This window comes from Sorex fumeus, unplaced genomic scaffold, assembly GCF_029834395.1.
Source record: "Sorex fumeus unplaced genomic scaffold, SorFum_2.1 ptg000008l, whole genome shotgun sequence".
Classification (NCBI taxonomy): Eukaryota; Metazoa; Chordata; class Mammalia; order Eulipotyphla; family Soricidae; genus Sorex; species Sorex fumeus.
The window spans coordinates 28,870,786-28,887,365 of NW_026606065.1; the positions used below are offsets into that span (position 1 = coordinate 28,870,786).

General features: G+C 41.0%; 1 protein-coding gene across 2 annotated transcripts in view; it reads left to right on the forward strand.

The window, feature by feature from the left end:
* Positions 1-16,580, forward strand: part of NALCN (sodium leak channel, non-selective) — a 353,058-nt gene that overhangs the window by 167,364 nt on the left and 169,114 nt on the right. For both annotated transcript variants that reach the window (XM_056109424.1, XM_056109431.1), the window contains exon 13: positions 117-308. In XM_056109424.1, coding sequence (XP_055965399.1) covers positions 117-308 — 192 coding nt within the window. The remainder of the gene's footprint in view (positions 1-116; positions 309-16,580) is intronic.

Here is a 16,580-nt window from a genome sequence, read left to right on the forward strand (position 1 = left end):
ATGCCTGAATGTCCTGTGATCTTACAATGTACTAAGAAAAATCGCACTGTTAGTGAGAGCTTACGAATCCATGCGAGTAAATGATCAACTCTTCACATTTTCCTCTCTCATCACAGGTTCTCCGAGTGGTGCGTCTTATTAAGATTTCACCTGCACTAGAGGATTTTGTGTACAAGATCTTCGGTCCTGGAAAAAAGCTCGGAAGTTTGGTTGTGTTCACTGCCAGCCTCTTGATTGTTATGTCAGCAATTAGCTTGCAGATGTTCTGCTTTGTTGAAGAGCTGGACCGCTTTACAACATTTCCAAGGGTAAGGAGAAGGCTGCCACCTTTCTTTATTATCATTGAATTGGGGTAGTAATGATTCACTTCAAAGCTGTCTTACTTTCACAGTTTTCCAAAATAGTCTCCTATTTTTGATGACATGGAGTAATGCGATCTCAATATTTCAGAGATTGTTTTCTGTCCTGCGTGAGATAGGAGGTATTCATGTAAGAACTCATGGAGAACTCATGTAAAAGAATTTCACTCCATGTGGAATCAGAATCATGAAAAAGTGTAACAGTCAAGACAAAGAATAGATAGATAGATAGATAGATAGATAGATAGATAGATAGATAGATAAGTACTTTTTCAACAGTGTTGGTTTTTACATCATTTCTAAAATTCTTCCAAGAAGTTGATGGGGTCAGGTGCAGAAACTAAAATCACAGAAACTAACCTTCTTAACACCCCTAAAAAAATCTAGCATGGGTTTTAAAATGTGTTTGTTTTTATGTTTGATGATGATGCTTTTGTTGCATTATTGTGTTTGTGGTGGTGCTTTTATATTTGGCTTCTGTGGAGGGGTGACTTCCAGGAGGGCTAGAGAACACGTGGTGTCAGAAGTTGTGCCAAGAGCTCCCAAATTTGCTTCAGTGAACTATCTCTCTGGCCCAGTGGTTAACATTTGAAAATTAGCCCTACAGTTTCATGTCTTTGGCATCATCTAAAGAGGAAGTTTTGGTTTTCTTGATCTTATGAAATACATAAGAACTTCATATTTGAACTTAAAGTCTACTAAAATTGAAGTTAAAAATAAGTTCATAAGGAGATCTCATGTAAAAGAATTTCACTACAATTGGAATCAGAATCATGAAAAAGTGTAACAGTCAAGACAAATAATAGATAGATAGATAGATAGATAGATAGATAGATAGATAGATAGATAATACCTATCCATATGGGAAGGATTTAGTGATAAGAACAATATATTATTCTCTCTCATTCTATACATACATATAGCTGGAATATATGTATGTTTTATTGGGGGGGGGCGGGTACCAGGGATCAAACCTGGCGTCTTACACAAGTTAGATTTTCACTCTACTACTGAACCATGTCCTCAGCCCCAAGAAAGAATCTGTCCTCATTACAGTCCAATATTAACTGGTGGTTGTTTTTTATTCCTGTCGTATTTGTTATCCACATCATGTATTTGTGGAGTGTTTTCATAAAGCTAATTGCCCAGTGTGCCCAATATTCTAAATGAAGGCATCCAGGAAGTAAATATGCATTGTGAAAGTCTGGGTGAACCAGCCTCGGTATCCTGGGGAGCTAGAGGTATGACCAATAGTCCAGAAGGACTACATGGAAGAGGAGACTGCTATGGCCAGATGAAGTATCAGAGAGTGGAATGCAACTCGAGGCAGTGTGTATGCACATGCCCAGCAGCTGGGCAGAGCTCTTTCTTTGTTCTGGAACTTTAAGGAGAAAGACTGGTTCATGAGCAGGGAAAACAAGCCGAGAACCTGAATTTTGGAAAAAGTGTGATGGGGTTGGTATGCCAGAAGGTGGAAGCATAGGGGCCGCGGGCAATGTGGAACCCGAGCCTGGGGGCAGCGAGGTCACTGCCAGCCAGGCTGCCCTCACCTGCACTCAGGCGCCTCCTGTGGACAGGGTTTTGCCTTGTCCAAGAGCTTGAGGAGCGGGAAGGTGGGTCTCTGTTCATCAGGAGTCCCGGGTTCTTCGAGATTTTCAAGGACAAAAATATTGAGTGAGAATGATGCTCAGACTCAGAGTTAGAAAGTAGAAAAGTTTATTGGAAAGTAGAAGAGAAAGGACAAGGAGCTCCCCATGTAGGGAGGAATTTAGCATATACTAAGTAAAAAGTAAGGGAGTCTGTGTGTGTCCTTTTCATATATACATATTTATGTATTTGTATCTCACAGTGATTCAGTATATGCGTAAATATATACATATATCTCACGATGATTGAACATATATACATGCATGTACATATATATGTATATGTATGTGTACACACACACGCATATATATATACATATATATGTATTCTCTTATTGTCTAGTTTTTGCTCTCAGAGAACCCAGCAGGTTACCGAAAGTATTCTACCCTCATATATGCCTGACTGGGAACACCTGTAAAGGTGATTAAAGGCTGCCCCAAAAGCTTCCATCCCTCTTGGAGTGCTCAGCAAGCTACTGAGAGTATCCCACTCACACAGCAGAGCCTGGCAAGCTCCCCGTGACATACTCAATATGCCAAAAACAGTAACAATGATAGTCCTCATTCCCCTGACCCTGAAAGAGCCCCCAATATGCCATCGGGCTACACTAGCACATGACAGGGACGAATGGAGATGTTACTGGTGCCCGCTTGAGCAAATCAATGAACACTGGGATGACAGTGAGTGACAGTGACATACTGAATCACCATGAGATATAAGATATAGTTACAAAGTTGTTGATTATTGGGTTTCAGTCATACAATGATCTATCACTTATTCCTTCCTTCACCAGTGTACATTTTCCTCTCTCTCTCTCTCTCTCTCTCTCTCTCTCTCTCTTTCCTTTCTCTCTCCTTTCAGGCATTATAGTTTTTAATAGAGATACTGAAAGGTCATCATATTTATCCCTTTACCTACTTTCAGCACTCCGTTCTTACAGAGTGATCATTTCCAACTATCTGTGGCATAGTGGTCCTTTATCCTAGCTGCCCTGTGTGTGCTTTTAAATGAAAATCGGGCTCTTTGTACTGCTTTTGAGTGAAAGAAGTGCTCTGACTGGTTTGTCTTTTGAGTTATCTGCCTCACCATTTGCCTTTAGTGTTGCCCATTATCTTAGCCTGGCAGTGAACCTAAGCTCCAGGGAAAAATTTTATGGTTCTGGCGGGTTACAGGAGTGTTTCAAATATAAGCCTGGACATTGGGGATGAGGTGTGTGTTTGGTGATGGGGAAAAATGGAATGGCTGGCCAGAGAAAACTAAAGCTTCCTCTCAGCCAAGTCGTCTCCTGAGCACTGTCAAGTGTGACCTCAAAATAGCACTGCAGCACTGTCCTCCCATTGTTCATCGATTTGCTCGAGTGGGCACCAGTAACGCCTCTATTGTGAGACTTGTTACTGTTTTTGGCAATATCAAATACATCACGGGTAGCTTGCCAGGCTTTGCCATGCGGGCGCAATACTCTCAGTAGCTTGCCTGGCTCTCCGAGAGGAGCAGAGGACTCAAACTGGGGGGTTGGCCTGGGTCAGCTGCATGCAAGGCAAACGCCCTACCCACTGTGCTATCACTCCAGCCCAGCCTCAAAATTTAAAAAAAAATTAAAAATAAACAAGAAACCTAGACATCCCATGGAAACTCGGTACATAAGTAGGTGCAGTGAGGAGGACAGGTAATTCATTTCTCCCACCAAAGCCCCTGGACCCCAAGAACCTATTTTCATGTATTTGTGGAGTGTTTTGGTAAAGCTAATTGTCCAGTGTGCCCCGATTGGGTTTTTCAAAGCAAGTGACAGACACCTGACATGTAGGAGCTTCCTGACCCTGCTTTTCTGGCACTGTCCACTCTGCCCCAGATCCCCAGCTGCGGGTCTGGGTCCTCGTGCCTCTGCTTGACTCTGGAGACTAGGCCCTCTGTGCACCCTTCTCCTTAAACTCCCCCGGCTCCCCTCCCCGTGCCCCACAACTAGAGTCAGGAGGAGACAACCTCCACCTTTAGTTCTACTGGAAAGACAAAAGGAGCCAGGTTTTCCCTTGTGGGGGACAAAACTAGGATGTCGTATTGCTGGAATGTCATGAAATGACTCTGTCATCTCAGGACAGTTACTTTCTCTTCTCATTTGGGATGAAACAGGCATATTTTCGAGAGCAATTTCAAGGAAGACCAAGACCTGCCCTGAGGTGGTTTACCAATCTCTGTTCCTTTGGGTCTAATTTTGTTAGAAGAGGAAAAATCTAGAGTCACTTTTCGTGATGGCCAAGCCCAAACAGGTCTCGGGAGAGGCTGGCCTGGAAAAAGTCACCAGCATTTCTGTAACAAAGACAAAACCCCCACAGTCTTGAGGTACCTGCGTGCCTGACCTTCTGTGCAGAGGTGAACATCCAAATCATTCTCTTGATAAAGTGGCATGCCTCAAAGTTACCGAATACTTTGCTAAATCCCAAAGCTCCTCCACCGCAAACTCCAATTCCTTAATCCTTTTAATTTCCCATGGAAACAACAATTAAAAGGCCTCATTTGTTTGGGGCTCTACAAATCAGACTAGTTTCTTATTCATAAATATTATATGACCTGCAGTAACTGGAAGTACATGAATTTTAATGTTATTTATTATTTCATATAGGTCTTCTTAATTTGCATTCTCTAAATGCTAATTACTTGCTCTATTGGATTTTCACTTATAAAATCACGTCTAAGGCAGTTATACAATATGAGCAGTAAATGCTGTGAAACACTTAATTGCAAATTAATTTCCATTTCCTCGAGCCACCAACTTGGCTAATCATGCCTTCAGTTGTACTGAAGGAGTTACTGACAAGTAGGAAGAAACAACTTACTCATTCCCTTTTTTATTTTTATCATTTTTTTTTCAGTCACTGGCTAGATGAAGTTAGGGTTTGACTCCGTTCTTGTTCAATTCAGTTTTGTTTTTCTTCCACGATGTTGTTAGTTCAGTTAATATGACTGGGATCTTTTGCTAAATCTTCTGTTTCTGCTATAAGCCTTTACATTTTTTTTATAAATGATGTCAGACATGCAGAGATAGGAAGAAGAAAATGTGTTCTTCCGTAGCCATGCTCAGCTTCACAAATAGGTAAAGTGGGACATCTAGTCCCTGCTCATCCCCGCCTCTCTCTCCTCCCTGCCATGCTCTCCTCTGGAGAACCACCCCCTCTGGATTTACTCTGATTTTTTTCTGCTTTTGGCTGGAGCACTAGCAGAGCGGTAGGGCATTTGCCTTGCCCGCAGCCAGCCTGGCCGAGCCGGGTGCGATTCCTCCGCCCCTCTTGGAGAGCCCAGCAAGCTACCGAGAGTTTCTCGCCCACATGGCAAAGCCTGGTAAGCTACCAGTGACGTATTCACTATGCCAAACCCAGTAACAAGAAGTCTCAAAATGGAGACGTTACTGGGGCCAATTGAGCAAATTGATGAACAACGGGAGGGCAGTGTTTGGTGCACATGCCAGTTGTGTATCACATAAAAGGTGCTTATCTTTTTGCAGAATTTATACCTGATCTCATGCTGCACATTTTCTTTTCTTCTGCCCATTTTTTTGTTTTTGTTTTTCCTTTGGGAGCCTCGATATTGTGTCTCCAAGGCCTCCTCCACCAATGAGTTCATTTCTTGTGTTTCCTACATGATAGGTAACTGTATGTTTTCCTTCATACCTTCCCTGACCCAGATTGTGCTCCCCTTCTATGGGGTCGGTGGGTCTTTATATATCGCCCCCTGGAAATGGGTAGGATAGATTTTTCTCCTGAAAGTAGTATATACGCCTTTAGCTTGGAGACACTCTTTTAACTTGTGTCCCTGATGGACTCAGGCAGGCAGAGTCTTCCTGCAGAGCACTTGACTTGGGAGCAGTGAGTGGCCTTGTTGTGAAGGGCTGTGTGACATAGTTGGGACGTGTCCCGTATGACTCCCAGTCCTCCATTCACAGAAACAAAATTCCTATAACAAAGAAGACCCCAGACTCCAGACGGTACCACAGGCTGGACCGTTCCTGGAATCAGCTGCAAGGACTTAGAACAGATCACCCACTTCTGTTCGCCTACACCTCTCAACTCTGGAAAGTTGCAGATAATATATGAGTAACTTTTTTTTTCAATTTTTTGTGTTTGTTTGCTTGGAGGCTATATCCAGTGAACTTACTCCTGGTGGTTCTGCACTTCAGGGATCACTCCTGACAGGGCTCATGAGATTACATCCATGAAACCCAGACTGACTTTATGCAAAACAGAAGCCCTTCCTACTGTTCTATCTCTCTAGGCTCTCTGAGTGGTTTTAGGTGGATGAATTCTCCTGACTTCTCACACAGAATGTGAAAGGCAGTGTGCTCAGGTTAGGGAAGTGACTTCTAGCCTCTCATGACACTGATTTCGGTGTGCATCTTCAGTCATGGGAATACTTTTAGGGTACTAAGCTAGAGGGACAGAATTTCCAAGTCTTAAAGATGTCCTCCTCATTAAAAGCTACCGATGCAGTAGTGCCACCAACATAGGTGCTCTTTGTGGTGTTGCAGGCTGGCAGCCAGCTCAGCAGCTCCACATCTCATAAGCCTTGTCTTTCATGCTGAGCTCTGCCTTTAGTCTGAATTGATGGTTTTGCTGCTGCAAGGGGTATCATTCCTTCGCCCCTGATTGCCACTGCTGATTGATCACTTATTGACTCCTCTGTTCTTTGCTATGGTTGTACCCAACGTGCCCACTGTAGTGGCCTCTCTGCATGTCTAGTCATGACACACAAGCTCTCTCCTCTTTTCCTTTCACCTTCTACCCCAGAGCAGTCCACTGCAACCTGCCTTGACCAAGGGCTGTCCAGATGTTGTGGCCACCTTCTGCAGGGTCTGCTTTTTTTTGCCCTCTGTGGCTGGCACAGTAGAGGAAGCTCAAACCACAACACAACTTGGAACCACCTGATGGAACTTGACTTTTCTTCTGCCAAACTGCCTCCTCATTTTTTTTTCTTTTGGTCTTGGGGGTCTCCAGGATTTCCTTGATACCAGAGCTTGATCTGTTAAAAATTTATTTTAAAATGTTTTGTTGAAAAGAGAATTACAGTGTTAACAAAGTTACTCATGATGAAGTTTTAGGCAATTCTGGATGCCCTGAACATCTTTGGGCATGGCCCTGGAGGTCTCTAGAGCGCCAACCACAGGTCGGGATGGCTCAAGTAGTCCCAACACTGCAGCATCTGAGCAGCATCTCACCTGCCATCCTGCTTATGGAAGGCCTGGCCTGGTAGGTGGAGAGTCACCACGAGGGGCCCTAGGCCTCTTGAACATTGCATGGGAGGCCACAGATCAATTCATTAAAATTAGTCCTAAGAAAAGAGATCTTTTGAAGTTACAAAATTTGCTTATAAGTGGATGGTCATGGAGAGTATCATGCTAGATTAAATGAGTCAGAAAGAGAAGGACAGACATAACATTACTGCACTAATTTGTGGAATATAAAATAACATAATATGAGACTAACACAATACAGTAGACACAAGAGCCAGGAATATTGCTCCACAGATGGCAGCCTGCCTCATGAACTGGGGGAGAAGGTAGCTGGAATAGAGAAGGGATCACTAAATCAATGATGGTTGGAGGGATCATTAGGGATAGGAGATGTGTGTTGAAAGTAGATAAAGGACCAAACATGATAGCCTCTCAGTATCTATATTGCAAATCATAATGCACAAAAGTAGAGAGAGAGTGTGTGGAGGAAATTGTCTGCTGTAGAGGTTGGGGGAGGGATGGAAAGGGAGGGGGTAATACCAGGCACATTGGTGGTGGAGAATGTGCACTGGTGGAGGGATGGGTGTTCGATCATTGTATGACTGAAACTCAAACATGAAAGGTTTGTAACTGTATCTCATGGTGATTCAATAAAAACAAAAAGAAAGGGAAGAGATCTTTACATGAATTCCTGCTGCATTTTCTCCAGACATTTCTGGGGCTTTGAAATAATTCACTTCTCATCAGTATCTGACACTGAAGACAATACCTTTTGAGAAAATTAGTACTTTCTGGACTCTGACGGGCATCTATGACCATCTTCTAGAGAGACAGCCTTGTTTGGACAGAGGCATTAGCAGAGTAAGGTCAATGGCCACTTTGCCCGTGGTCCTGGCACTGGGATGTTTTCTAGTCACTTTCTTCTCCTTGATTCTCTTCCTCATGACCACCTCCTCCATCCTTCCAACCATTAGAAGCCAATTCCTGAGAACTAGCTCATCTTTCCATTCCCAGCTAGAGGCCCCTGCCTGTGCGGTGGTTTCTGGGATGCTCTTTAGCATTCTCTCAGTGACAGAGCCCAGAAAGGGGCGCAGCTGAACCAACACACAAACAGTTCCCCTTTACAAACTCTTCGAGGAACATACATCAGTTTTTCCCCTGGAAATCCATGAGAGAGAACTCCAGGGAGCCAACAGCTGAAACCGTGCATCAAAGATGACCTGAAATGCTTGGAACTTAACTCAGTACTAAACTATGTGCTGCCGAGTTTGATCTCATTTTATAAGAAGAAGAGTTTTGCTTCCTAGAAGGAGTCTTGCCATGTCTGTCTGTCTTTGGAGGTGATCACAGTTTCTGTGGGAAAGTATTTGGTTGATGACTTTAGGACATAGGTGTAATGCAAATGGAATGAGTCCGTCAGAAAACTGAGCTAGGAACAGGGGTACAAATGAAAAACAGTTGCCATGAGTGAGCTCTGGAGCTAACTTCATGTCATCTGAGTTCAGGAATGCACCCAGAAGAGCCAATGCAGATTTTAACTCGTCTTTCTTCCTGGAGAAGAGCAGAAGAACTATTTTGAGAAAGGCTCATGCTAACAAAATATTATTTCTCTGAGGAGTTCTTCTTATTGACCCCAATTCATTTTTTATTGATCAAAGACCAAAAAAAGGATGTGATCCATTGAGGAATGTTTGAGGCATCTTCCGGGCAGTGGGAAAGGTGATGCTTTGTTCTCTCCTGTGTGGTCATGATCGTGTCAAACCAGCCAGAGTCATCAAGTTAGTTTTCAGCAGGGACCCTCCTCTAAATTGTCCTCCCCACCTGGACAAAGCTCTGCAATAAGAACCAACCATTTGTTTTGATGGACGTTCTAAAGGAACGCATTGATGGAGCTTCAGAGAATCTTCTCCCCAAGAAAAACCTGTAAAATTTCCTAATTTCCTTTCTAGGAGAACATCATAGTTTTTGTTGCTCCCATCTGAATTGATTTTGTGGTGATTCATGTGAGAGGCAGTGATAAACTCTGTGTCCTTCTCTTCCCAGTATGGCTCTCATGCTGCTCGACTCCGGCGGATGTAGACTGTGTTTCTGCTGTGTCTGCCTGTTGATATCATTGGCTTACAGAGGACGGTGATAGGATTTATGATAAACCTCTTGAAGCTCTTACCTCCCTGCATGCCCCTAATCCCAGGAATGTACCTTGCTTTGCACTGCTTTATACTATGATCAATTTCTCTCAATGTATTTGTGGTTTCCCCACTATCAATCACCACACAGTTTTCATATTAGTTTAGTAATTAACTACTCCATCAGACCAACTTCAGGAATAAATGAGAGCTCTTTATGAAGCTATTTAGTGGTTTAGTTACATAGATACGATTATGTAAGCATATCATATATTTTACCAACCATGGTCTACAAAACAAAACAACAACAACCAAAAAAAAAAAACACACAAGCTAGGATATGGGAGCTCAAGCACAGACCTAGCATATTGGAAGTTTTTTAATCAATCCATGGCATTGCCTGAACCCCCAGTGTTACTAGCTATGACCCTGGTGCACCTCCACCCACTCCCCAGCACTGCCAGGAGTGAATCCAGACCCACAAGCACCACTGGGTGTATCCCTTATCTGTTTGTTAATTCATTTATGTTTGGTTCTTGAGCCATATCTGGAGGTGCTCAGGGATTACTCATGACTCTGCACTCAGGGCTCACTCCTCGTGTGATTCCAGGGATGCTATGGGGTGTCAGGGATTGAATCAGCATCAGCAAGCATCCTACCCACTGTACTATCACACCTGCCCTGGCAACCCCAAATTTAAAAAAAATATACAAAAAAATAAATATACAAAATATTTATTTATAAACAAATAAATATAATAAATACAAAATTTGATTTTTAATTTTCTCATGGCTACAATTACCTGTAAGAAAACAGAATACTAGCTCATAGTTCAAAAGATTATTTAGAGGATGAAGTGATATAATAAATGCAACCCAGTTTACAGAGGCCAAGCCATCAACCAGCCATTGCAGCTTATCCTGTTCTTACATGGTGTGAAAAATCAGCTTCTTGACAAGACAGGCTGAAACATAGCAGCAGTCAGATAGTCTGCTATGCAAGAGCCCTTCTATAAATTATTGGGTATTAACTCCACAAAAAGTGCTCACATTTCTTTCTTGCATTATTTATTCAAGAACAGATTCCAGTTTCAGTTCAGAATAATTTTTAAGCAGCACTTCAAGGATACTACAGAATGCAACAGTAAAAGAAATTATATTACAAAAACAGCAAAACAACCTCCCAAATTATTTCCAAGATCTGAAATACCTTACCCATAGTTGTTCTGTGTGCGGGAGTAGAGTCATTTGGTGAATAAAAGATTCATTTTCTTCCCTTTCTCACCCACCATCACAGCACTTAGCATCTTAATAAGCATAAACCAAGCAGCCTACCCCTGCAGAGTCCTCTCCCCAGTCTTCTCGAGAATTTTCTCTATAAATCTTCTTTATAAATCTTCTCTCTAAATTTCCAGGAACACAATGGGGTAAAGACATATGACCAGGTAAGCATGGATGTAACTGAGCACGTGTGTGTGTGAACCAGAGTAATATCCTGGATAAAGGGGATCAGAGGTCACATCCCATAATCCTGTGCAATGCAGAAGGAAAGAATCAGCACAGAGGTCAAAGAAAGCATCCAGGTTGTAAGCTCAGGCGTGGGAGTATAGTGGTGCTCCTATTGTCTTGTTATCATTTTAATTGTTATTTTAGTTTTCCTTATGCCATCAATGCAGTTCATAATCCAAGGAAAAAGACCATGTACTAAAGGACAACTATTCAACTTTCTTTTGGGGGGCAGTCATATCAGGCAGTGCTCAGACTACATAGGGATCACTCCTGGCGGTGCCGAGATCGAGTCCACATTGACCATGTTCGGGGCAAGCGCCCCATGTGCTATACTGTCTCTCTAGCCCCTTACAAAAGGCATTCAGCCTTTTGCTGCAGAAACGCCCTGAATTTTCCCACACATTTTAAATGTTATAAAAGAAACGTGAGCATTAATCAAAAATCAGTGAGCTAGGTAGGAGAGACAGCTTAAAAAGCTGAGCAAACCTGGCATGTGGGAAGCCAGGATTTAAGCCCTGAGCACCACCAGAAGCGACCCCCACAAACAGCACATGGGGAGCTGGGTCTCCCACACCTGCACGCACAGAAGGTGAGCAGGGCTGGAAGCCAGGGTGGCTGTCAAGGTTTCTTCCTTGCATCCAGCCGATCCCACTTTAAATCCCAGCTCTATGTGGTTTCCCGTCACCCGGGACAACCCTGGAGACCCCAAATCATCGCCAGGGTGGCCTAGGTAATCCCCAGCACCACTGGAGTCCGTGCAGCAGTTCCTTTCTGGAACTTTGCATTGAACTGCTGTGTCAGTTGACTGAGAATTGAGAATTGTTGGGAAGTTCCCAGGAGCCATGACAACTGGTTCACAGAGCCCCTTCAAAATAATGAGAATCAACAACTATTATATATCTACACATATACACATACATGCAAATATATACACAATAATATTTTTTATAATGATAACTTATTGTAGTGCAGTAGTTTTTTTGGCATTTTCAAATTTTCTACAGTAAATGGTTTCTCAGTGAATATATATATATATATGCAATGTGTGTATATATGTTTTTGCATGTGTGGTTACAGTAATTAAGAGAGAATAATAGAATAATATAGGGGCTGAGGATGTAGTTCAATCATAGATCTCTTGTCTTGAAGCATAGGGCCCTGGGTTTTATTCCTAGCATGGGCAAAAATGTGAAGATACATGTGAATGGGATAACATTCTTTTTTAAAAAATCTATGAAAGAAATCATAGCACTGTAACACTGTCCTCCCATTGTTCATTGATTTGCTCGAGAGGGCACCAATAACATCTCCATTATGAGACTTATTTTTACTGTTTTTGGCAATTGAATACACCACAGGGAGCTTGCCAGGCTCTGCCATGCAGGCAGGATACTCTCGGTAGCTTGCCGGGCTCTCTGAGAGGGACGGAGGAATCGAACCCTGGTCAGCCATGTGGAAGTCAAATGCCCTACCCGCTGTGCTGTTGCTTCACCCAAGAAATCATAATGAATAAATAAATAGGAGTTACTATTTAACAGATAATATTCGGAATACCAGAGCTCCATCAGTCATACTTTGGACCCAAAATGTGTCTTCCTCATGAATTAGTCCAAGGAAATTTATAAAGTAAAAATATATTCAGCAACAGGAAAATGTTTTCTTTCACTTTGACTGGTCAAGGGCCTTTTATAAGAAGTGTAAATTTGAATTTCAAAAGAAAAAATCAAAGCTTGCCTGCATAAATGATCTTTTTAAACAGTGGAAAAGAGGAAGATACAAATGTCCTTCCTCATTCTTATCTGTAAGAAAATACTAAGTCAATGATGGTTGGAGGAATCTTTCAGGATGGCAGATGTGTGCTGAAAGTAGATAAAGGACCAAATGTGATAACATCTCAGTATCTGTACTGCAAACCATAAAGCTCAAACATAGAGAGAGTATGGGGGAAACTGCCATAGAGGCAGGGGGAGGGCTGGGAAAGGAGGGGCTATACTGGGAACATTGGTGGTGGAGAATGTGCACTGGTGGAGGGATGGGTGTTCAACCATTGTATGACTGAAACTCAAACACAATAGTTTTGTAACTGTAGCTCACGGTGATTCAATAAAGAAAAAAAAAAAAGAAAGAAAATGTCCAGTGGACACAGTGAAAAGCTGTGCTGCCCTCCTGGGTTCAGTTGCTAGTGATGTTCCAACACTCAGGCCTTCCCCGTCATCACATGGAGGTTTGTGTAGTTCTTCTGGGAATTCATTTTGCATCAAAACACTCAAAAGTTGACCCTTTGATCTAGCAATTGCATTTCTATAAATCCACCCCTCCAAATACTCAGAAATGCTCCTTGAACTGACCTTCTGAAGATACCTCTGTCTAACCTTGCTTTCCTTACAACAATTTCAGAATAATACTCAAGTCTAGCTATCATGTGATGTCTAAAATCACCTTAAACTTGGTGGCTTCCTAGACAGTTATTAAAACAATTCATTTCTGAAATGAATGATTATTGCCATAAATGGTGATGGAAAAATATTTCACACCAAAAATAAAAGCCCAATATAGAGCAAGAGAGATAGTACAGAGTTAAAGCACATGTAACCATGCAAGTGGTATCCTAGTACTGTAAATGGTTCCCTAGTTCACCCAGACGTGGACCCCTAACCCAACCCTACCCCATAAAAAAAATACGAAAATCATTGAAGCTGCATTTAATTTTGTTCCAATCACATGTATGACTAGAAAAACTGATAAAGCTTTGTAATTCTAAACTAAATTCTCAAATATATATATATATTTTATAAGTTTAGTGTTTATACATTTTATCATTTTCAAATTTCTACTGTAAATGGCTTCTCAGTTGTCTTTTTTTTTCATGTTGGGTCACACCACCCAGCGATGCACCAGAGTTACTCCTGGCTTTACACTCAGGAATAACTCCCGGCAGTGCTTGGGGGACCGTATGGAATGCTGAGAATCAAAGCCAGGTGGTCATGTGCAAGGCAAACACCCTACCCGCTGTACTATCACTCCAGCCCCATCTTCTCAATTTTAAAAATGGAGATAGGAGGGCGGAGAGAGAGTATAGTGGGAAAGGTGCTTACCTTGCATGTGGCCAGGCTTGATCCCCGGCACCACATTTGGTTCCCCAAGTCCTGCCAAATGTGATTCCAGAGCACAGATTTAGGAGTAATTGATGAATACCACTTGGTACGGTTCAAAAGAAAATAGAATAAAAGTAGGAATAAGTAGATGGATAAATAGATACAATTCTTAATTGGTAACTGAAATTTATAGTATGGATAAGTAATGTATCTATTATTTTTATATTAGATATATTTATATACACTTAACAGAGATGTACACGTTCTAGAAGACAGTTGTTTACTATGACAACTTGTAGTTTGTGAATTGTAAGATGAGCTTTATTATAGCCAAATCGTTTCCATTAAATATTTATTTGCAAACAACTATCAAATTTATGTTCAGAGTATGAGTACTAAACAATCACTATCCAATTAGATGCAAGTCTTTGAAATTTATGTTTGTAATAGAAAAGAGCAGACAATACAATCTGCAGTAAAGCTCTTTTTTGAGCGCAAAGAGAAATGAGCAATCAAAACCAATTAAAATAACAAGCAGTAGAAAAATTCAATTTCTACAGTGTAGGGTTTTATAATATGCGAAAACACAAACAATTCCCTGGCTCTAGCTGCCTTCTATTTGAGGCCAAATAGAAAAACCTTGTTTGAGCAGAGTTATACAAAGGAATGGTACAAAAACATGAGCTTCCTGTGTAGACACTGTGGTATTTTAAATACAGATGTTTTCCTAATAAAGCCTCCGTTTATTTAAGCATTTAAGCATAGGAGATCCCTTTGGGTTGTTTGGAGCTTGGTCTGTTTGTATATGTCACTAAATCTTTCTTGCACCAAAAGTAAAATTTCACCTTTGGTCTGCAATTTTATAACACATGAAATGCATCATTTAAATTATGAAAATTTAATATGACTGACATTAGCAAACTCACTCATTAAGAAATAGGGCATAAATACTCCAAGAAATTTGACAGCCTGTTCTCTGAAGAAAATTAATGCAAAAATCTCCTATTTGCATAAATCTCCAGGTCTCGCTTTCACAGCTGTTTGTTCTGTCAGCTAAGATGGTTGCATTTCAAAATTATTTTAACATAATCGGTGGAAAGTATACCTTTCAACTAAAAATACCATCCTCTGCAAGAAAGATTGTTAGGGGGGAAAGGTAAGCTCATTCGTTCATCCTGAAATGTTTCTAATATAAGGAACTTTAACATTTAAGTCTTAAATTATTTTGATTAATTAAAATACATTCCGTAATTTTAGATTCTCAGGAATCTAAAGGTTGTGTCCTTTTCATATGGTAAAATGTTAATGAGTAGAGCTTATTTTAGAAAAATACTTTAAAATTCTGAAGATACCTATTTTTTTAGTAGTCAAATGAGCAAACTGCGGAGTTTGAGACAAGAATTTAGGTTTGTGCTAGGCAAAGCAGGTTAAAAACTTTATTAATTAATTTATTTATTTTTGCTTTTTTGGGTCACACCCAGTGTTGCTCAGGGGTTACTCCTGGCTCTGCACTCAGGAATTACATCTGGCGGTGTTGGGGGACCATATGGGATGCCAGGAATGGAAACCCCAGTCTGCCACGTGCGAGACAAATACCCTACCAGCTGTGCTATCACTCCAGCTCCACAGGTTAAAAATTTTAAGTGTTGCTAAACTACTGTATGTTGTTTCTTTTAGTAACTTAGGTAATAAAAGTAGAACAGTAATTGTGATTTCTCAAGATGACTTTTACCTGTCATGTCCAACACGGTGACTGGAATTCGAAATCAACAGACTGAAAATTCAACAAGAGCCTTTGTACTTCAGTCCTCATCATGAACAACACACAGGCAGCATTGTGTAGTGACTCATGCATGGAGATTGGTCAGAAAGAACTGCATCTGGAACTGCCAGAACCACGTGTGTTCCACTCATGGCTCAGTAACTCTTCTTGGATCCTCTTAATATTACCCTGAAAGAAAGCTCAGAACTGTACCTGCCAAGCCTGGGTCTACATTGCCTTTTATAATATTTTATGTAAAATCCCAAGTATGAGCATTGCTGAAGAAAAAGGCAACCAGCCACACCTACATACATTTCAATTACAAAAAAAAAAAAGACTTGCTAGTTTTTGCAAAATAAATTTCTGCCATTTTTACATTTACTTAGGAAATCATGTTTAAGTATAGATTCTACTTAAAGTAATTTGCTGCCTGAATAGACCGAACAAACACTCCGATCTCAGCTTTGCTTCTAATTATATTAAAGTTCATCTCGGTACTTAAGGCCAAATGCATGCATCTGGCATCAGGAAGACTTTTCCACAGTATTCTAGAATTTGATCAGTAAACAGGGTTTCCCTCCACTGTTTTTAACTTCATTAAGTGAAATACCTGGGGCTAGGGTGAGTCCATAATATAATAATATTATTATCATTATTATTATTATTATTATATTATGATAGTAAAAGTCATCTTGAGAACTAACAATTGCTGCCCTACTTTTATTATCTAAATTACTTAAAAGGAATAATATACAGTGGTCTAGCCATATTTGAAAAAAATAAACTGATGAATTGACAACACCAAGAGGCAAGGTCCAGAATTTATTAATAGAACATTAGTAGAAACATGGGCTGGAGCGATAAC